The 22,769-nt window shown below is 43.3% G+C and overlaps 1 protein-coding gene across 1 annotated transcript in view; it reads left to right on the plus strand.

The window, feature by feature from the left end:
- Nucleotides 1–22,769, plus strand: part of SMC5 (structural maintenance of chromosomes 5) — a 454,493-nt gene that overhangs the window by 53,715 nt on the left and 378,009 nt on the right. The window contains exon 5 of the mRNA XM_070098521.1: nt 16,834–16,994. Within this exon, the coding sequence (XP_069954622.1) occupies nt 16,834–16,994 (161 nt within the window). The remainder of the gene's footprint in view (nt 1–16,833; nt 16,995–22,769) is intronic.

Here is a 22,769-nt window from a genome sequence, read left to right on the forward strand (position 1 = left end):
TTCATTTGTCACGTCCCAACGCCCCTCTTACGTTCTTTTGCTTTCCTCTTTGAATTTTTATTCTCACAAAATATAGAAGATTTACTGTTATGCAGACTACTGCATTAGTGTAGAAATGGTATAAATAATATCGGCGCACTTGTGAAAGAATATTAGACTCACCAGATGACGTGTATTTCACGCTTAGCATGATTTGTTTAATTTTGAACTTTGGTAAAAATCTAACATTTCTGCTACTTTGAGCTCAATTTCAAGGTACTTTTCATTGTTAAATCAGTCAAAATCATCTCAATTTCTGTAATAATTCTTTCATTCTATAGAATGAGACCAGGAAAACTAAATACAACAATAAATACCATACGAAAATACAGTGCAAATTCGCTGTTTTAATCCAAAAATATGGTCAAAGTTTTTTTTCTCATGCACTGTGTGCTGCAGGATTTTTTTTATACCATGCACACTGACCACATAGACCCATTCTTTCATATGTAGGCCTACCAGCTTTCTCTCACTAGATTTGAGGGCGCTAGAATTTAGGCATACTAGTATGCCAAAAACCCTGGTGTGTAAGCCGTACTAGTACGGCCGAAACCCTGAAAGGGTTAATGAGTGGCTCTGAGACAGACAAGCAGACAGAAAGGCAGACACAGGTAGACAGAAAGACAGACAGACAAGTAGACAGAAAGACACAGGTAAACAGACACACAGACAAACACACAGGTAGAAAGACACACAGATAGACAGAAAGACACACACAGATAGAAAGACTCACACAGGTAAACATAAAGACAGACACACAGGTAGACATAAAGACAGACACACAGGTAGACAGAAAGACAGACACACAGGTAGACATTAAAACAGACACACAGGTAGACGCAAAGACAGACACACAGGTAGACGTAAAGACAGACACACAGGTAGACAGAAGGACAGACACACAGACAGAGACACAGAAAGACAGACAGACAGGTAGATAGACACACTGGTAGACAGAAAGACACACACAGGTAGACAGAAAGACAGACAGGTAGACAGAAAGACAGATAAACAGACACACAGAGATACAGACAGACACAGATATATGTGCAGACAGATACAGACAGGTTTATGTGCAATAGTGAAAACAAATAGAGAGTTTGAGAATAAGAGCCTTTCTTGCCACAATCTCCAGTGCAAGATTCAGACTTCATCTTAGGGGCCATGGTGAAATTTACTGTCCAGTTAGTACAGTTAATACAGTATGATGCTGCTGATACGGCAGGGTTACTCAAACTGATGCTGCCTGCATGACGCATTGCCGTGGCGAGTATCGTCAAATATTGTACAGTGGTGTGCATCAGCCGGCCCAGCCCAGCTGCCAGATGCACAGTCGTAAGTCGAGTGGACGTATGTCGAGCAGGTCGTAAGTCGGATGGTAGGTGTATGTAGTACATTATTATTATTTTTTTTTTTTCATCAAGTCGGCTGTCTCCCACCAATGCAGGGTGACCCAGAGAGAAAGAAAATCCCCAAAAAGAAAATACTTCCATCATCATTCAACATTTTCACCTCACTCACACATAATCACTGTTTTTACAGAGGTGCCCAGAATACAACAGCTTAGAAGTATATACGTATAAAAATACACAATATATCTCTCCAAACTGTCAATATCTCAAACCACTCCCAGGACTCAAGTCCGGTTATATAAAATAACCGGTTTCCTTGAATCCCTTCATTAAATATTACCCTGCTCACACTCCAACAGATAGCCAGGTCCCAAATACCATTTGTCTCCATTCACTCCTATCTAACACGCTCACGCACGCTTGCTGGAAGTCCAAAACCCTCGCCCACAACACCTCATTTACCCCCTCCCTCCAACCTTTTCGAGGATGACCCCTACCCTGCCTTCCTTCTCCTATAGATTTATACGCTCTCCATGTCATTCTACTTTGATCCATTCTCTCTGAATGACCAAACCACCTCAACAAAACCTCTTCAGCCCTCTGACTAATACTTTTATTAACTCCACACCTTCTCCTAATGTCCACATTCCGAATTTTCTGCATAATATTTACACCACACATTGCTCTTAGACAGGACATCTCCACTGCCTCCAACTGCCTCCACACTGCAGCATTTACAACCCAAGCTTCGCACCCATATAAGAGTGTTGGTACTACTATACTTTCATACATTCCCTTTTTTTCCTCCATAGATAACATTTTTTGCCTCCACATATACCTCAATGCACCACTCACCTTTTTTCCTTCATCAATTCTTTGATTAACCTCATCCTTCATAAATCCATCTGCTGACACGTCAACTCCCAAATACAGTGGACCCCCGCCTTACGATATAATTTCATTCCAGAAGTATGTTCAGGTGCTGTTACCGAACGAATTTGTTCCCATAAGGAATATTGTGAATTAGATTAGTCTGTTTCATACCCCTAAAAATACACGTACAAAAGCACTTACATAAATACACTTACATAATTGGTCGCATTGGAACCTGATCGTAAGGCGGGGGTCCATTGTATCTGAAAACATTCACTTCTTCCATACCCCTCCTCCCCAATTTGATTTCCAATTTTTCTTTATCTAAATCATTTGATTCATCACCTTACTCTTTTCTGTGTTCACTTTCAACTTTCTACCTTTACACACATTCCCAAATTCGTCCACTAACCTTTGCAATTTTTCTTTAGAATCTCCCATAAGTACAGTATCATCAGCAAAAAAGTAACTATGTCACTTCCCATTTTGTATTTGATTCTCCATAATTTAATCCCACCCCTCTCCTGAACACCCTAGCATTTACTTCTTTTACAACCCCATCTATAAATATACGTATTAAACAACCATGGTGACATTACACATCCCTGTCTAAGACCTACTTTTACCGGGAAGTAGTCTCCCTCTCTTCTACACACACTAACCTGAGCCTCACTATCCTCATAAAAACTCTTTACAGCATTTAGTAACTTACCACTTATTCCATATACATGCAGTGGACCCATGGCACATGATGGCATCGGCATACATTAAATCTGGCATACGGTACATTTTAATGCAAAAATTTTGCCTCACCTCATGCTAAAAAACTCGCCTCACGTGATTCGTCTGAGCACTCCTCAGCTGCCTCGTGGGTGCCAGTGTTTACAAGCCAGCCAGTGCAGTCGCATCCATGCATACAATCGGGACATTTCATATTAGTGATTGTACCTGCAAAATAAGTCACCATGGGCCCCAAGAAAGCTTCTAGTGCCAACCGTGCGGTAAAAAAGGTGAAAATTACTATGGAAATGAAGAAAGAGATAATTGCTAAGTACGAAAGTGGAGTGAGTGTCTTGGAGCTGTCCAGGTTGTATACCAAACCCCAATCAACCATCGCTACTATTGTGGCCAACAAAACGGCAATCAAGAAAGCTGTTCTTGCAAAAGGTGCAAGTTTGTTTTCAAAACAGAGATCACAAGTACTCGAAGATGTTGAGAGACTGTTATTGGTGTGGTTAAACAAAAAACAGATAGCAGGAGATACCGTCTCTCAAGCGATCATATGTAAAAAGGGTGGGAAATACGTACTATCGTACCATGGTCAGCTGCTGCTGCACCACGGACAGCTGTTGCTACACCACAGTCAGCTGTTGCTGAACCACGGTCAGCTGCTGCTGCACCACGGTCAGCTGCAGATGCACCACGGTCATCTGCTGCTGCACCACAGTCAGCTGCTGCTGCACCACCATCAGCTGTTGCTGCACCACAGTCAGCTGTTGCTGAACCACGGTCATTTGCTGTTGCACCACGGTCAGCTGCTGCTCCACTACAGTCAGCTGCTACTACACCACCATGAGCTGTTGCTGCACCACGGTCAGCTGTTGCTGCACCAGTCAGCTGTTGCTGAACCACGGTCAGCTGCTGCTGCACCACTGTCAACTGCTGCTGCACCACAGTCAGCTGCTGCTTCTGCACCACAGTTAGATGCTGCTGCACCATGGTCAGCTGCTGCTGCTCCACAGACAGCTGCTGCTGCACCACAGTCAGCTGTTTCTGACCAACATGACTCATCCTAAACCTGTCCATCCAGCCTGAGCACTTTATCTTCTCTGCCATCATTGCTTACAAACCAGGGTGGCCGGTTGCATGCATACTTTCGATACATTTTGTGTTATTCCATTGTTTATAGTGCTTGTAACTGATAATAAGCCAGCATGGGCCCAAAGAAAGCTTCTAGTACCAACCCTGTAGTAAAAAGGGTGAAAAATATGTACTATCATACCATGGTCAGCTGCTGCTGCACCACCATCAACTGTTGCTGCACAACAGTCGGCTGTTGTTGCACCATGGTCAGCTGTTGCTGCACCACAGTCAGCTGTTGCTGCACCATGGTCTGCTGTTGCTGCACCAGTCAGCTGTTGCTGAACCATGATCAGCTGTTGTTCCACCACGGTCTGCTGCTGCACCACAGTCAGCTGCTGCTACACCACCGTCAGCCGTTGCTGCACTACGGTCAGCTGTTGCTGCACCAGTCAGCTGTTGCTGAACTGCAGTGAGCTGCTGTTGCACCACAGTCAGCTGCTGCTGCACCACAGCCGGCTGCTGCTACACCACCGTCATCTGTTGCTGCACCACGGTCTTCTGCTGCTGCACCAAAGTCAGCTGTTGCTACACCATGGTCAGATGTTGATGCACCACGGTCAGCTGGTCCTAGTAGCATTAAAAGAAGAAGGGAAGTAACCCCGGAAAAGGACGTGCTACCTAAAGTCCTAATGGAAGGGGATTCCCCTTCTAAACATTAACAACTTCCATACTCTCCTCTCCTCCCATCCCATCAGTCATCACCAGATCTTCAATAAAAGTAAGTGTCAGATTGTGTGTATTAAAATTAATATTTCATGTGGTAAAAATTTTTTTTTTTCATACTTTGTGGTGTCTTGCACAGATTAATTTGGTCTCCATTATTTCTTGTGGGGAAAATTAATTCGCCTTATGATAATTTTGGCATAGAATGACCTCTCAGGAGCAGATTAATATCGTATGCCGGGGGTCCACTGTACTTGCAACATCTGCCACATTGCTCCCCTATCCACTCTATCATATGCCTTTTCTTAATCCATAAATGCAATAAAAACTTCCCTACCTTTATCTAAATACTGCTCAGATATATGCTTCAATGTAAACACTTGATCTACACATCCCCTACCCACTCTAAAACCTCCTTGCTCATCCGCAATTCTACATTCTAATTCTTTCAATAATAACCCTACCGTACACTTTTCCTGGTATACTCAGTAAACTTATTCCTCTATAATTTTTACAGTCTCTTTTGTCCCCCTTCCCTTTATATAAAGGGACTATACACATTCTCTGCCAATCCCTAGGTACCTTCCCCTCTTTCATACATTAATTAAACAAAAATACCAACCACTCCAACACTATGCCTCCCTCTGCTTTTAACATTTCTGTCATTATCCCGTCAGTTCCAGCTGCTTTACCTCCTTTCATTCTATGTAATGCCTCACGCACCTCCCTACACACTCACATCCTGCTCTTCTTCACTCCTAAAAGATGATATACCTCCCTGGCCAGTGCATGAAATCACCGCCTTCCTTTCTTCGTCGACATTTAAAAGTTCTTCAAAATATTCTCGCCATCTACCCAAAACCTCCATCTCTCCATCTACTAACTCCCCTTCTCTGTTTTTAACTGATAAATCAATTTGTTCCCTAGGCTTTCTTAACTTGTTTAACTGCAAAATTTTTTCTTATTTTCATTAAAATTCCTTGACAGTACCTCTCCCACTCTATCATCCGCTCTCCTATCATCCGCTCTCCTTTTGCACTCTCTCACCACTCTCTTCACCTTTACTCTCCATATACTCTACTCTTCTTATAACACTTCTGGTTTGTAAATACCACTCATAAGCTACCTTTTTCTCTTTTATCACACCCTTTACTTCATCATTCCACCAATCACTCCTCTTTCCCCCTGCACCCACCCTCCTATAACCACAAACTTCTGCCCCACATTCTAATACTGCATTTTTAAAACTATTCCAACCCGTCCACCTTTCTGCCAATTTTTGCTTATATTTCACCCGAACTTCCTCCTCCCTTAGTTTATACACTTTCACCTCCCTCTTACTTGTTGTTGCCATTTTCCTCTTATCCCATCTACCTCTTACTCTAACTGTAGCTACAACTAGATAATGATCCGATATATCAGTTGCCCCTCTATAAACGTGTACATCCTGGAGCCTACCCATCAACCTTTTATCCACCAATACATAATCTAACAAACTACTTTCATTACGTGCTACATCATACCTTGTGTATATCCTCTTTTTCATAAAATATGTATTACTTATTACCAAACCTCTTCCTACACATAGCTCAATTAAAGGCTCCCCATTTTCATTTACCCCTGGCACCCCAAATTTACCTACTACAGTGGACCCCCAGTATTCGATATTAATCCGTTCCTGAGAGCTCATCGAATACCGAAAATATCGAAAAGCGAATCAATATTCCCCATAAGAAATAATGGAAATCAAATTAATCCGTGCAAGACACCCGAAAGTATGAAATTTTTTTTTTTTTACCACATGAAATATTAATTTTAATACACACAAACTGAAGAAGACATGCACAGTTACATGACACTTACCTTTATTGAAGATCTGGTGATGATTGATGGGATGGGAGGAGGGGAGAATGTGGATGGTGTTAGTGTTTAGAAGGGGAATCCCCTTCCATAGGACTTGAGGTAGCAAGTCCTTTTCCGGGGTTACTTCCCTTCTTCTTTCAATGCCACTAGGACCAGCTTGAGAGTCACTGGACCTCTGTCGCACAACAAATCTGTCCATAGAGCTCTGTACCTCCCGTTCCTTTACGATTTGTCTAAAATGGGCCACAACATTGTCATTGTAATAGTCACCAGCACGGCTTGCAATAGCTGTGTTAGGGTGATTTTCATCCATAAAGGTTTGCACTTCAACCTGCTGTGCACACATTTCCTTAATTTTTGAAGTAGGCACAATGGATTCCACAACTGGCATAGGCTTCTCAGGGTTAGCCCCAAACCCTTCAAAATCTTTCTTAATTTCCATACTAATTCTCACCCTTTTTACCACAGGGTTGGCACTAGAAGCTTTCTTGGGGCCCATGGTGACTTATTTTGCCGAAACAAGCACCAAAAACACTGTAATAATATGGAATCTACCGAATGTATCCTGAGATGCGCGCACACTGGCTGGCTTGTAAACACTGGCACACAAGGGGCAGTTCAGGCCACACGTGGACACGTCTCGTACGAATCATATCGAATACCGGGTTTTCAATCGGATACCGAGGGAAAAATTTTGCGTTAAAATGCATCGAATACTGGATTTATCGAATACCAATGCCATCGAATACCGGGGGTCCACTGTACTCCCTCCACAACATTTTTTCCGACTTTAGCATTAAAATCTCCAACCACAAGTACTCTCACACTTTGTTCAAAACTCCCCATGCAATTACTCAACATTTCCCAAAATCTCTCTCTCTCTCCTCTATACTTCTCTCTTCCCCAGGTGCAAAAACGCTTACAATAACTCACTTCTCACATGCAACCTTTATTTTGCTCCACATAATCCTTGAATTAATATATTTATAGTCCCTCTTTTTTCTGCCATAGCTTATCCTTCAACATTATTGCTACTCCTTCTTTAGCTCTAATTCTGTTAGAAACCCCTGACCTAATGCCATAAATTCCTCTCCACTGAAACTCACCCACCCCCTTCAGCTTTGTTTCACTTAAAGCCAGAATATCCAGCATCTTCTCATTCATAACATCCACAGTCATTTCTTTCTTATCATTTGCACAACATCCACGCACATTCAGACTTCCCACTTTGACAATTTTTTTCTTCTTATTCTTTTTAGTAATTTTTACAGGAAAAGGGGTTACTAGCCCATTGTTCCCGGCATTTTAGTTGACTTTTACAACATGCATGGCTTATAGAGGAAAGATTCTTATTCCACTTCCCCATGGATATGAAAGGAAAAGTAATTAGAACAAGAACTAAGATAAAATCAAAGAAAACTCAAATGAGCGTGTATAAATAAACGTGTACATGTATGTTTAGTGTGACCTAAGTCTAAGTAGAAGTAGCAAGACGTACCTGTAATCTTGCATATTTATGAGACAGACAAAAGACACCAGCAATCCTACCATCATGTAAAACAAATACAGGCTTTCGTTTTACACTCACTTGGCAGGACGGTAGTACCTCCCTGGGTGGTTGCTGTCTACCAACCTACTACCACAGGATGGTAGTACCTCCCTGGGCGGTTGCTGTCTACCAACCTACTACCACAGGACAGTAGTACCTCCCTGGGTGGTTGCTGTCTACCAACCTACTACCACAGGACGGTAGTACCTCCCTGGGTGGTTGCTGTCTACCAACCTACTACCACAGGACAGTAGTACCTCCCTGGGTGGTTGCTGTCTACCAACCTACTACCACAGGACGGTAGTACCTCCCTGGGTGGTTGCTGTCTACCATCCTACTACCACAGGACGGTAGTACCTCCCTGGGTGGTTGCTGTCTACCATCCTACTACCACAGGACAGTAGTACCTCCCTGGGTGGTTGCTGTCTACCATCCTACTACCACAGGACGGTAGTACCTCCCTGGGTGGTTGTTGTCTACCAACCTAGTACCACAGGACGGTAGTAGCTCCCTGGGTGGTTGCTGTCTACCAACCTACTACCACAGGACGGTAGTACCTCCCTGGGTGGTTGCTGTCTACCAACCTACTACCACAGGATGGTAGTACCTCCCTGGGTGGTTGCTGTCTACCACCCTACTACCACAGGACGGTAGTACCTCCCTGGGTGGTTGCTGTCTACCATCATACTACCACAGGACGGTAGTACCTCCCTGGGTGGTTGCTGTCTACCAACCTACTACCACAGGATGGTAGTACCTCCCTGGGTGGTTGCTGTCTACCAACCTACTACCACAGGACGGTAGTACCTCCCTGGGTGGTTGCTGTCTACCAACCTACTTTCACAGGACGGTAGTACCTCCCTGGATGGTTGCTGTCTACCAACCTACTACCACAGGATGGTAGTACCTCCCTGGGTGGTTGCTGTCTACCAACATACTACCACAGGACGGTAGTACCTCCCTGGGTGGTTGCTGTCTACCAACCTATTACCACAGGACGGTAGTACCTCCCTGGGTGGTTGCTGTCTACCAACCTACTACCACAGGACGGTAGTACCTCCCTGGGTGGTTGCTGTCTACCAGCCTACTACCACAGGACGGTAGTACCTCCCTGGGTGGTTGCTGTCTACCAACCTACTACCACAGGACGGTAGTACCTCCCTGCATGGTTGCTGTCTACCAACCTACTACCACAGGACGGTAGTACCTCCCTGGGTGGTTGCTGTCTACCAACCTACTACCACAGGACGGTAGTACCTCCCTGGGTGGTTGTTGTCCACCAACCTACTACCACAGGATGGTAGTACCTCCCTGGGTGGTTGCTGTCTACCAACCTACTACCACAGGACGGTAGTACCTCCCTGGGTGGTTGCTGTCTACCAACCTACTACCACAGGACGGTAGTACCTCCCTGGGTGGTTGCTGTCTACCAGCCTACTACCACAGGACGGTAGTACCTCCCTGGGTGGTTGCTGTCTACCAACCTACTACCACAGGACGGTAGTACCTCCCTGGGTGGTTGCTGTCTACCAACCTACTACCACAGGATTGTAGTACCTCCCTGGGTGGTTGCTGTCTACCAACCTACTACCACAGGATGGTAGTACCTCCCTGGGTGGTTGGTGTGTACCAACCTACTACCACAGGACGGTAGTACCTCCCTGGGTGGTTGCTGTCTACCAACCTACTACCACAGGACGGTAGTACCTCCCTGGGTGGTTGCTGTCTACCAACCTACTACCACAGGACGGTAGTACCCCCCTGGGTGGTTGCTGTCTACCAACCTTCTACCACAGGACGGTAGTACCTCCCTGGGTGGTTGCTGTCTACCAACCTTCTACCACAGGACGGTAGTACCTCCCTGGGTGGTTGCTGTCTACCAACCTACTACCACAGGATGGTAGTACCTCCCTGGGTGGTTGCTGTCTACCAACCTACTACCACAGGATGGTAGTACCTCCCTGGGTGGTTGCTGTCTACCATCCTACTACCACAGGATGGTAGTACCTCCCTGGGTGGTTGCTGTCTACCAACCTACTACCACAGGATGGTAGTACCTCCCTGGGTGGTTGCTGTCTACCAACCTAACACGGGACGGTAGTACCTCCCTGGGTGGTTGCTGTCTACCAACCTACTACCACAGGACGGTAGTACCTCCCTGGGTGGTTGCTGTCTACCAACCTACTACCACAGGACGGTAGTACCTCCCTGGGTGGTTGTTGTGTACCAACCTACTACCACAGTATGGTAGTACCTCCCTGGGTGGTTGCTGTCTACCAACCTTCTACCACAGGACGGTAGTACCTCCCTGGGTGGTTGCTGTCTACCAACCTACTACCACAGGATGGTAGTACCTCCCTGGGTGGTTGCTGTCTACCAACCTACTACCACAGGATGGTAGTACCTCCCTGGGTGGTTGCTGTCTACCATCCTACTACCACAGGATGGTAGTACCTCCCTGGGTGGTTGCTGTCTACCAACCTACTACCACAGGATGGTAGTACCTCCCTGGGTGGTTGCTGTCTACCAACCTACTAACACGGGACGGTAGTACCTCCCTGGGTGGTTGCTGTCTACCAACCTACTACCACAGGACGGTAGTACCTCCCTGGGTGGTTGCTGTCTACCAACCTACTACCACAGGACGGTAGTACCTCCCTGGGTGGTTGTTGTGTACCAACCTACTACCACAGTATGGTAGTACCTCCCTGGGTGGTTGCTGTCTACCAACCTACTACCACAGGACAGTAGTACCTCCCTGGGTGGTTGCTGTCTACCAACCTACTACCACAGGACGGTAGTACCTCCCTGGGTGGTTGCTGTCTACCAACCTACTACCACATAGGAGAACATAGGAGTTTTTGCCCTAGCTCCCGTAGAGGGAGGAGTCTGATGTGCCATCTCTTCTTCTATAAGTTTGTCAGCAATCAGTGAACGCAGTTGCGCAGCTGTGAGAGTGCGTTTGTATTTAATGCCAATGGAACGAGCAATTTGCCAACAACGCTGTAGGGACAATTTAGGTAGGTTATGCAAAGTATATGCCGACACCAGACGTCTGACTCGTCTAGGTGGCATAAGTTATTCGCTATGCACAGTACGATTGCAGAATACCCCAACGTAACACGTTAATTTGCAGAACACGCTTAGCTATGCACAGTACGATTGCAGAATACTCATACAAGCAAAGCCGACTGCAAAATTCTCCACACCGAACAGGCTAGTATCAACTGACACACAAAATTTGTAAAGCAATGCCAGACAGCTACACTGTTCTAGAAGATTGACCTTAGCGAAGCGAGCACACCGAACAAGCTAGTAGCGAGCTGTTGAATGATCACACAATAGCAAGGCTGATCATAACAAAGCAACTGACACGCAAAATTTGTAAAGCAGTGGCCCGGTGGCCTGGTGGCTAAAGCTCCCGCTTCACACACGGAGGGCCCGGGTTCGATTCCCGGCGGGTGGAAACATTTCGACACGTTTCCTTACACCTGTTGTCCTGTTCACCTAGCAGCAAATAGGTACCTGGGTGTTAGTCGACTGGTGTGGGTCGCATCCTGGGGGACAAGATTAAGGACCCCAATGGAAATAAGTTAGACAGTCCTCGATGACGCACTGACTTTCTTGGGTTATCCTGGGTGGCTAACCCTCCGGGGTTAGAAATCCGAACGAAATCTTATCTTATCTTATCTTATCTTATCAGACAGCAAGCTGCACAATGTTCCTGCTACGAGCTTCACCCTAAGCTCAACCGTTTCTCTAAGTCCAGCTCCAGCTCTCGGACAGGCTACCCATATTACAACCCAGGAATCCAAATGGCCTGTTATCCCGGGTGTAATGGGAACAAAATAAACACAGCAGAAAAAGATTAGTCTTATATTATCCTTCACCAATTTAGAACAGCAATATGTACACTATGTACAGTGATAAGTATAGTGCACTCCACGGTAAGCAAGGCAGAAATAGAAGCCACAAGATAGCAGACCGTGCTTCAACCAGCTCTAGAATGGGAATGACAAGGGCAGACAGGAGAGCGGTACCCACATAACCTCTGCGATTGCCAAAACCATCTTCTTATTGGCTAGAACCTGGTCACTAGTCGAACGACGGGGCCCCATCATCAACTCTTAGCAACCTGGTTCGCTGGTTGGGGGAGATAGCCTGTAAATGAGGGTGTGTACATGCGCCGGCCGAATGAAGGTTACGTACTCTTTGCATGCCACACTTGGTTTGGGCATGAAACCCATATACAGTGGACCCTTGACCAACGATGACATTGTATAACGTTAAATCCGACTAGCGATACACTTTAATGCTAACATTTTGCCTCGATTAACACTAAAAAACTCAACTAACGATATTCGTTCTCGGGTATCAGTTAATATTGTTAGTCGAGGGTCCACTGTATTACTGCTTGGAATAGGACAGCCTTAATCACCTTGTGTTTGCCCAAAAAACTGCAGTTTATATGGCATTGCAAGTGAGATTAAGACTTACCTTTCTTGTGTAACATGAACTTATGGCATTGACAGCACTGTTAAGGGTGATATCGGTGATATGACTGAAGGCTTGAGTGTCTCGGGGAATGTTGCACAAATATTCGGCACTACGCCGGGAATGTTCATTGCAATCACTTGCATTACAGGTTGCACTTCACCATTCAGTATCATCATTTGTTCATAGTTTCGTGGCATTATCCACAATAGGGAGAACATAGAGACGCAGTAAGCACTACGTGATTAGTTCTACCGCGAATTTCCTGACTCTTATAAGGAAACTAGTCTGACTTTCCTAGTTTCCTGAGATTGTCAGAATGAACAAGAGCCAAGAATGCACTGGTCACTACTGTCCCTTTGTCTTTTAACAATAAGGAGGCAATGCCCTCGTGACACACATCCCATCCGTTCTTTGAAGCAGTCTGAGCCCTGCTGCCCCTTGTCGCCCTCCTCATCGTCCCCACAAAGGATATGCTGAACTCAGCTTTATATTTCTTCCTTGCCACACATTGCAACAGTATTCAATACAAGAGGGTAGGTTTCTTGTTATTTACCTATAGACTAGAATTCCTAATAGTCTCAACTTATAGATAAAGTGGGGTGCAGGTTTACCCTTAATTTTCCTGCTATGGAGAAAAGAATAATTACTCTCGTTTAACCCTCACTGTGTAGTTGATCAAGAATTCTAGCAAGGAGAGGAAAGCGTGCCTTGTGACGCTGTAGTACATACATGTGGGTTTAATCAAGCTGTTTGTGAGGAAGGAAGAGTCTGCTAGCCCCTTCCGGGGGGCTAAGTCCCTCAGAGGGCTGGGGGGGGGGTTGAGAGGGCTAAGAGATACCCTCTATACTGGAAAATTTTCAACACACACGCAGTGCATAATGAGAAAATTCACTGTGACCATGTTTTTGGTTTAAAACAGTGACTTTGCAGTGTATTTTTGTATGACATTTGTTGTTGTATTCTTGTTTTCTTGGTTTCATTTGATAAAATGGAAGATATGTTACAGAAATAAAGATGATTGTGAATGATATAAAGACTAAAAGTAGCTTGAAATTGAGCTCAAAATAGCAGTAATGTTCAATTTTTGCCAGTGTTCAAGAGTAAACAAATCACGTCACACGTCTAATACACATCAACTGGTGTGTCTAATATGCATTCACAAATGTGCTGATATTATTTATACAATTTTTACAACTATGCTATAGTTTGAATAACAGTAAGTCTTCTACTTTTTGTGTGAATAAAAATTCAAAATAAAAGCAAGCATAATATAAGAGGGTGTTAGGTAAGACACATATGCAACAGTTAGGTATCTTTATTTCGAAACGTTTCGCCTACACAGTAGGCTTCTTCAGTCGAGTACAAAAAAGTTGATAGAAGCAGAAGATTCTTGAAGACAATGTAATCAGTGCATCACTCTTGAGGTTTTGAGGTGGTCAGTCCCTCAGTCTGGAGAAGAGTATTGTTCCATAGTCTGAAACAATATGGAGTTGAAGTATGTATGTATAATGTTCGCCAAGACCATAGTCCTGGCACGGGTCCCAATCTTGCGATGACCCGTCTCTGGCTCCCAATGGAGAAAGGTTTCCACAATGATGCGACGCATGCCGCTCAAGCGCCCCTCTGGTCAGTTCAACTGGTGCATCTCATAAGCGACACCATATGTAACTATGGACACTAGCGAGGAGGAGGATATGTCATTATTACAGGTAACAGCTTGTCTGGTTCGTTGACCCCATGGTACACTAGTGTGGCCGCAGTCATCTCTGGGTCCTCTTCGGGAGGGAATATCACCCCTAGTTGCCTGCGGAGTGTCTCAGTAGCTTCGCACTCTAGAAGATAGTGTGTTAGGGGCCGCTGGACAACGTGCTGACAGTACTGGCACATCTCCTCCTCAGCCTTGTCTACCATCCTCTTGGCTGTGGGAAACCCCAAACGAAGCCAATGGATGGCGGTACACTGCGCTCTGGACCAGCTTCTATCATATGGAGGGGGTTCTCCCCGAGTCGCTTCTCGGTACCACTGTTGAGATGGGGTATCACCTAAGACCTCCCCCATAAGTTTCGTGGCTCTGGCAGCCACCAGTTTGGTCTGTCGTAGGCTGATTGGGACAGTAATCCCAACATGTGGATAGTCTGTTGCTGCCTTGGCTGCATCATCTGCCGCCTCATTTCCCCGGATGCCAGCATGGCTGGGGATCCAGTTCAATGTCGATCTATTACCCTGAACTTCTAAGGCTGTCATTATGCTCAGGATCGATGTGATGAGGTGAACATTATCCTGTGGTTGAGGATGGGAGAGGGCATTGATTGCAGAGGTGGAATCAACATGTATGACAGGTCGGAGTCGATGTCGTAGGGCATGTGACAATGCCTGCTGAATCGCCACCAGCTCAGCTTGAAGGATCGTGCAGTGGTCAGGGAGTCGCCAGCCTTGTGTGTGACCATTGTGGTACAGTCCAGCTGCTGCTCTCTTCCTGTCAGGGTCGACAGAACCATCTGTGAAATACACTGCACATGTGCCTCCCTCTGCCAGTGCCATGCTTGTCTCAGCATGATTGCTGAGGGTGTCTTGACTGCAGAGACTCTTAGAGATGGGTAGCTGCATGATGAAAACATCGGCTGGATCTGGGCGCCAGGGAGGTGGTGGATGGTACCCAGCAACAGGAAGGTCACAACTCTTCTCACAGAGCAGCTGTACAGGCAGCAGCTTCCGCCCAGCAGCACAAAACGAACGAATCCAGGAGTAGTCCGTGAAGAGTGTGGGATCTTGTGACATGGTTGTTAATATCCGTCTCCTCAGTGGGGTACCTTGCTGCCGGTGCAGAATCGTGGCCACTTTGCAGGCGTTTATGTATCTTACTCTGTCAGCCAAGGAAGGAAGCCGGGCCTCAGATCTGAGACATACTGTGTTGGTCCAGATGGGGGCACCAAGCATAGTTCTTATCGCCTGGTTTTGTACGACCTCCACCCTTTGCCTGCTCTGCGGGAAGAGATGAGCTAAAGCCGGTGCACCATAGTCAATGAGCGAGCGAATAGCTTGTATATAGTACAAGCGAAGTACATCTTTGCTTGCCCCTGCACGGTGCCTCGTCATGGCTCTCATGGCGTTGAGTCTGAGTAGAGCACGTGACCTGACATACTCGGCCTGTTTCTGAAAGGTCATCTTTTTATCAATGTAGATTCCCAAGTACAGGTAGGAGCCTGTCCACTCAAGTTCTATATCCTGAATATGTAATCTATTCATAGGATCTGTTCCCTTGAACATCATTGCAAGAGATTGGAGTTGAAGTGACAGGATGGAGCCTTATATGTATAACGCCAGGAGGTGAGATGTAGGCCATTAGTAGAGGTAAGAATGTAGTTGTTGGAAGGTCAGGTCCCTCTCAAATCCAGCCATTCTCGTTAGTAGAAATAAAGATACCTAACTGTTGCATATGTGTCTTACCCAACAATCTGTCGGTATTTTATACCATTTTAATGTTCATAATATAAGAGGGGCCTAGAGATGTGACTAATAAACAGAGAAAATGTTATTTTAGTTCCAGGAGTATCCACATTGTTTATTCTGGACCCTAATTTGAAATTGGCCTTTCTTGAATTTTGTGTGAAATTGGCCAAATTAGTAATTTCAAATTATACTTTATTGGGTAGTTGAAATAGGTAAATGGGCAGTTTCTTGTATTCAGTCGATAGAATGAAAGGAATTCTACCAAAATAGCTATTAGTTTGGTCGGCTGGAACAATGGAATTGGCCCAAAATAAGGCTCAAAGTGGGCGAAATCGCTGGTGTAAATATTGCCAAGACCGATAACTTTGCAATAGTTAATTCTGTAAGTTTTCAATAAAATTTCATACTTATGGTTTCATTACCTTTGGAAAAAGATTCTCCATCATTTCATAAGAAAAAATTTTTTTTTTTTTTAAATTCTTCAACCCTGGGAGCATTGTACACTGACAATCAGAGCACATATGAAAATCTTGCTCGAAAACTGATTTGTTCGACAACTAATGCATTCAACAGCCATAGTTCCACTGTACTTCTAATACAATAATACCTATACTGATACTTATAGTACTGTACTTACTAATACTATAATACTTGCTAATATTTATATTCTTATAATCATGGCAGCTGAACAGGTGGAGAAAAAATTGGAAGAGCTGTCACAAAAAATTTCGAAGGCTTCGCAGAAGCAAGTGGAGCTGCGGACCAGTCAAGAAGAAGCACTTACCACCAGACGTTCCATTGAGCGCAAGATCGCTGCCTGTGAGCAGGAGTTAAACAGTATTCAAGTGAGTAAAACCAGTACAGGTGAGCCCCGCTTTACAATACTTTGCTTTATGGTGTTTTGCTTTACAGTACAGGAAGGCCCCACTTATACGGCGGGTTAGGTTCCAGGCTAGCGCCGTAAAGCGGAAATCGCCGTAAAGTGGAACACCCTTTTTTTCCACTTATAAATGCATACAAACACTAGATAACAAGTTTACACTAACATATATTAAGTTAGCAATAGAACCAGGCATCAAAAAACAATAAAAAGGTACAATACACACATAGTGCACTCATTACTTACCTTAAAATATTTATAGTCTTAATCTAGGGTGAGACAAGTAGTATTTATTGTAAGAAATCAAGTGTGGTATGTATTGTAATAGGCAGGCTATTTCACCAGGCCACCCCACCCACACATACTATTCTATGATATTTAAGCATCCCAGAGCGATAAAATGTATATACAGTTCACTCATTACTTACCTTAAAATATTTGTAGTCTTAATGTAGGGTCAGGAGTAAGTAAATGAGATAAAACGAATAAATGAGAGAGAGAAAGAATGAATACATGAGAGGTGACAGGCCAGGCACAGAGTAAACAAACCAGGCTCCCACATCTTATATTTATGTTTATTTATTCTATTGTGGGGTGTATTTATCATCTTTTTATGTTATGTATCGTGTTTATTATATAATTTTGAAAAAAATATCATGGCTGGATTAATGAAAATGTGTATATTAACGTAATATACGACATTTAATGAGACTCAGTATTGTTATTATCACCACTTGTGGAAGTCGTCTGCTACACAGCTCACATTTGTTTATTTATTCTACTGTGGGGTGTATTTATCTTATTTATATGTTATGCATCGTGTTTATTATATAATTTTGAAAAAAATATCATGGATGGATTAATGAAAATGTGTATATTAACGTAATATACGACATTTAATGAGACTCAGTATTGTTATTATCACCACTTGTGGAAGTCGTCTGCTACACAGCTCACATTTATGTTTATTTATTCTACTGTGGGGTGTATTTATCTTATTTATATGTTATGCATCGTGTTTATTATATAATTTTGAAAAAAATATCATGGATGGATTAATGAAAATGTGTATATTAACGTAATATACGACATTTAAATGACTTGATGTATGTAAGTTTATTTAGGTACAGGTATACATAAGTATAATTATCAGAGTATATATAAAATATGAAATAACTTTTAAAAACATTTGAAATTTTGGAGTTTCCAGACAAAATGGAGAGACTTAGTGCTTACTGAGCTCATGGAGAATGTAAACAAACAGGGTGGGGCACGGTGACCGTATTAGAAAGTCAGGTGGGGGGAGCCGTATAGTGAGTTTTGGTCATAATTTGAAATGTCCGTATTAGCGGAACGCCGTAAAGTGAAACGCCGTAAAGCGGGGCCTTCCTGTACTTCACTTTATGGTACTTCACTTTACAGCACTTTGCTTTACAGTACTTCACTTTATGGTACTTCACTTTACAGCACTTTGCTTTACAGTACTTCACTTTATGGTACTTCACTTTACAGCACTTTGCTTTACAGTACTTCACTTTATGGTACTTCACTTTACAGCACTTTGCTTTACAGTACTTCACTTTATGGTACTTCACTTTACAGCACTTTGCTTTACAGTACTTCACTTTATGGTACTTCACTTTACAGCACTTTGCTTTACAGTGTTTTCCTTCACAGTGCTTCACTTCATGGCATTTGCTAATGCAGCAGTTGTCAGTTATAATCATTCTTCAATTATTTAGACTTCCTACAGTAAATATATTCACCACTCACTATAAACTAAGGACAAAAATATTTGGAGGTGAGGAATTTGTGTACTGTACATATATGCATTTTTTAGGCCTAGCTCTATTGCTCATTTAATGTATGATAAGGCAAACATGTTATCAGACTTTTATACATATTTGAAAGTGAAATAAGGCTATGTTTCACTTTACAGTGATTTTCAGTTTCAGCAGTAAAGTAAATGTAGAAATGTAAAGAAATGTAGCTTAATTTTCCCCATTGTTCATATATTGACAGCTTGATATGGCATAAGATGCCTGTGGCCTATAAATTCTAAGGAGGAGGAGGAGGAGGAGGAGATGGCTGATGCTACTTCTTGCATATAGTGAGTGCATGTCAAAACATAAACTTGACTACATCCAACTTGGCCCAGCAGGACCACATAGCTTCTCACCTCCATTCTTCAGAACCTTCCTGTACAGGCATACCTCGTTAATACGGCACTCACTTCTGAGCACTTTGCTAATGTGGCACTTTTCAGTTACATTCACGTTTATTATTTTTGGCACTTGCCTTTCTCTTCAGATGGTTTTTCAGCAGTTTTATTTTTTTTATTTTTAGTGTTGCATCTTTTTTTAGGTCTAGTGCTGTTGCTCATTTAATAAATGATAATGTAAACAAGTGAAAAAGAGAATGAGATTTGCTTTACGGTGATGGTCTGGAACTCAGCCCACCACATTAGGGAGATATCCCCATAATGATTTAACAGAATGTAATTTAACATAATTGAGTTCTAGTTTTCAGAAAATAATCCCCAAGTTAGTTGATGGTCCACCGTATCTCTTTAAATGAAAAGTGAAAAATGTAACTGATGGATCTAAAGTGGAGGAAATTGATTTTGGAGGATTGTGAGGTACATAACTTATAGTTGTGAGACTTTTGGATTTTTATAATTCTAGTCTGCCTTTAACCCCTTAACTGTTCAAACAAAGATCTACGTTCTCTCACCCAGTGCCTCGAATATTTTGAAAAGAAAAATATTTTTTTTAATTTATTTCTTCTATTGTCCATGGGGAAGTGGAAAAGAACCTTTCCTCCGTAAGCCATGCGTGTCGTATGAGGCGACTGAAATGCCGGGAGCAATGGGCTAGTAACCCCTTCTCCTGTAGACATTTACTAAAAAAGAGAAGAAAAACTTTATAAAACTGGGGTGCTTAAATGTGCGTGGATGTAGTGCGGATGACAAGAAACAGATGATTGCTGATGTTATGAATGAAAAGAAGTTGGATGTCCTGGCCCTAAGCGAAACAAAGCTGAAGGGGGTAGGGGAGTTTCGGTGGGGGGAAATAAATGGGATTAAATCTGGAGTATCTGAGAGAGTTAGAGCAAAGGAAGGGGTAGCAGTAATGTTGAATGATCAGTTATGGAAGGAGAAAAGAGAATATGAATGTGTAAATTCAAGAATTATGTGGATTAAAGTAAAGGTTGGATGCGAGAAGTGGGTCATAATAAGCGTGTATGCACCTGGAGAAGAGAGGAATGCAGAGGAGAGAGAGAGATTTTGGGAGATGTTAAGTGAATGTATAGGAGCCTTTGAACCAAGTGAGAGAGTAATTGTGGTAGGGGACCTGAATGCTAAAGTAGGAGAAACTTTTAGAGAGGGTGTGGTAGGTAAGTTTGGGGTGCCAGGTTTAAATGATAATGGGAGCCCTTTGAACTTTGTATAGAAAGGGGTTTAGTTATAGGTAATACATATTTTAAGAAAAAGAGGATAAATAAGTATACAAGATATGATGTAGGGCGAAATGACAGTAGTTTGTTGGATTATGTATTGGTAGATAAAAGACTGTTGAGTAGACTTCAGGATGTACATGTTTATAGAGGGGCCACAGATATATCAGATCACTTTCTAGTTGTAGCTACACTGAGAGTAAAAGGTAGATGGGATACAAGGAGAATAGAAGCATCAGGGAAGAGAGAGGTGAAGGTTTATAAACTAAAAGAGGAGGCAGTTAGGGTAAGATATAAACAGCTATTGGAGGATAGATGGGCTAATGAGAGCATAGGCAATGGGGTCGAAGAGGTATGGGGTAGGTTTAAAAATGTAGTGTTAGAGTGTTCAGCAGAAGTTTGTGGTTACAGGAAAGTGGGTGCGGGAGGGAAGAGGAGCGATTGGTGGAATGATGATGTGAAGAGAGTAGTAAGAGAGAAAAAGTTAGCATATGAGAAGTTTTTACAAAGTAGAAGTGATGCAAGGAGGGAAGAGTATATGGAGAAAAAGAGAGAGGTTAAGAGAGTGGTGAAGCAATGTAAAAAGAGAGCAAATGAGAGAGTGGGTGAGATGTTATCAACAAATTTTGTTGAAAATAAGAAAAAGTTTTGGAGTGAGATTAACAAGTTAAGAAAGCCTAGAGAACAAATGGATTTGTCAGTTAAAAACAGGAGAGGAGAGTTATTAAATGGAGAGTTAGAGGTATTGGGAAGATGGAGGGAATATTTTGAGGAATTGTTAAATGTTGATGAAGATGGGGAAGCTGTGATTTCGTGTATAGGGCAAGGAGGAACAACATCTTGTAGGAGTGAGGAAGAGCCAGTTGTGAGTGTGGGGGAAGTTCGTGAGGCAGTAGGTAAAATGAAAGGGGGTAAGGCAGCTGGGATTGATGGGATAAAGATAGAAATGTTAAAAGCAGGTGGGGATATAGTTTTGGAGTGGTTGGTGCAATTATTTAATAAATGTATGGAAGAGGGTAAGGTACCTAGGGATTGGCAGAGAGCATACATAGTTCCTTTGTATAAAGGCAAAGGGGATAAAAGAGAGTGCAAAAATTATAGGGGGATAAGTCTGTTATGAGGATAACAAAAAGATTAGGTGATGAAAGATTGAATATCAGATTGGAGGGAGAGAGTATGGAGGAGGTGAACGTATTCAGATATTTGGGAGTGGACGTGTCAGCGGATGGGTCTATGAAAGATGAGGTGAATCATAGAATTGATGAGGGAAAAAGAGTGAGTGGTGCACTTAGGAGTCTGTGGAGACAAAGAACTTTGTCCTTGGAGGCAAAGAGGGGAATGTATGAGAGTATAGTTTTACCAACGCTCTTATATGGGTGTGAAGCATGGGTGATGAATGTTGCAGCGAGGAGAAGGCTGGAGGCAGTGGAGATGTCATGTCTGAGGGCAATGTGTGGTGTGAATATAATGCAGAGAATTTGTAGTTTGGAAGTTAGGAGGAGGTGCGGGATTACCAAAACTGTTGTCCAGAGGGCTGAGGAAGGGTTGTTGAGGTGGTTCGGACATGTAGAGAGAATGGAGCGAAACAGAATGACTTCAAGAGTGTATCAGTCTGTAGTGGAAGGAAGGCGGGGTAGGGGTCGGCCTAGGAAAGGTTGGAGGGAGGGGGTAAAGGAGGTTTTGTGTGCGAGGGGCTTGGACTTCCAGGAGGCATGCATGAGCGTGTTTGATAGGAGTGAATGGAGACAAATGGTTTTTAATACTTGACGTGCTGTTGGAGTGTGAGCAAAGTAACATTTATGAAGGGATTCAGGGAAACCGGCAGGCCGGACTTGAGTCCTGGAGATGGGAAGTACAGTGCCTGCACTCTGAAGGAGGGGTGTTAATGTTGCAGTTTAAAAACTGTAGTGTAAAGCACCCTTCTGGCAAGACAGTGATGGAGTGAATGATGGTGAAAGTTTTTCTTTTTCGGGCCACCCTGCCTTGGTGGGAATCGGCCAGTGTGATAATAAAAAAAAAAAAAAAAAAAAAATAAATAAAGTCTGTTGAGTATACCTGGCAAAGTGTATGGTAGAGTTATTATTGAAAGAATTAAGAGTAAGACGGAGAATAGGATAGCAGATGAACAAGGAGGCTTTAGGAAAGGTAGGGGGTGTGTGGACCAGGTGTTTACAGTGAAACATATAAGTGAACAGTATTTAGATAAGGCTAAAGAGGTCTTTGTGGCATTTATGGATTTGGAAAAGGCGTATGACAGGGTGGATAGGGGGGCAATGTGGCAGAT

This window comes from Cherax quadricarinatus, chromosome 62, assembly GCF_038502225.1.
Source record: "Cherax quadricarinatus isolate ZL_2023a chromosome 62, ASM3850222v1, whole genome shotgun sequence".
NCBI classification, from domain to species: Eukaryota; Metazoa; Arthropoda; class Malacostraca; order Decapoda; family Parastacidae; genus Cherax; species Cherax quadricarinatus.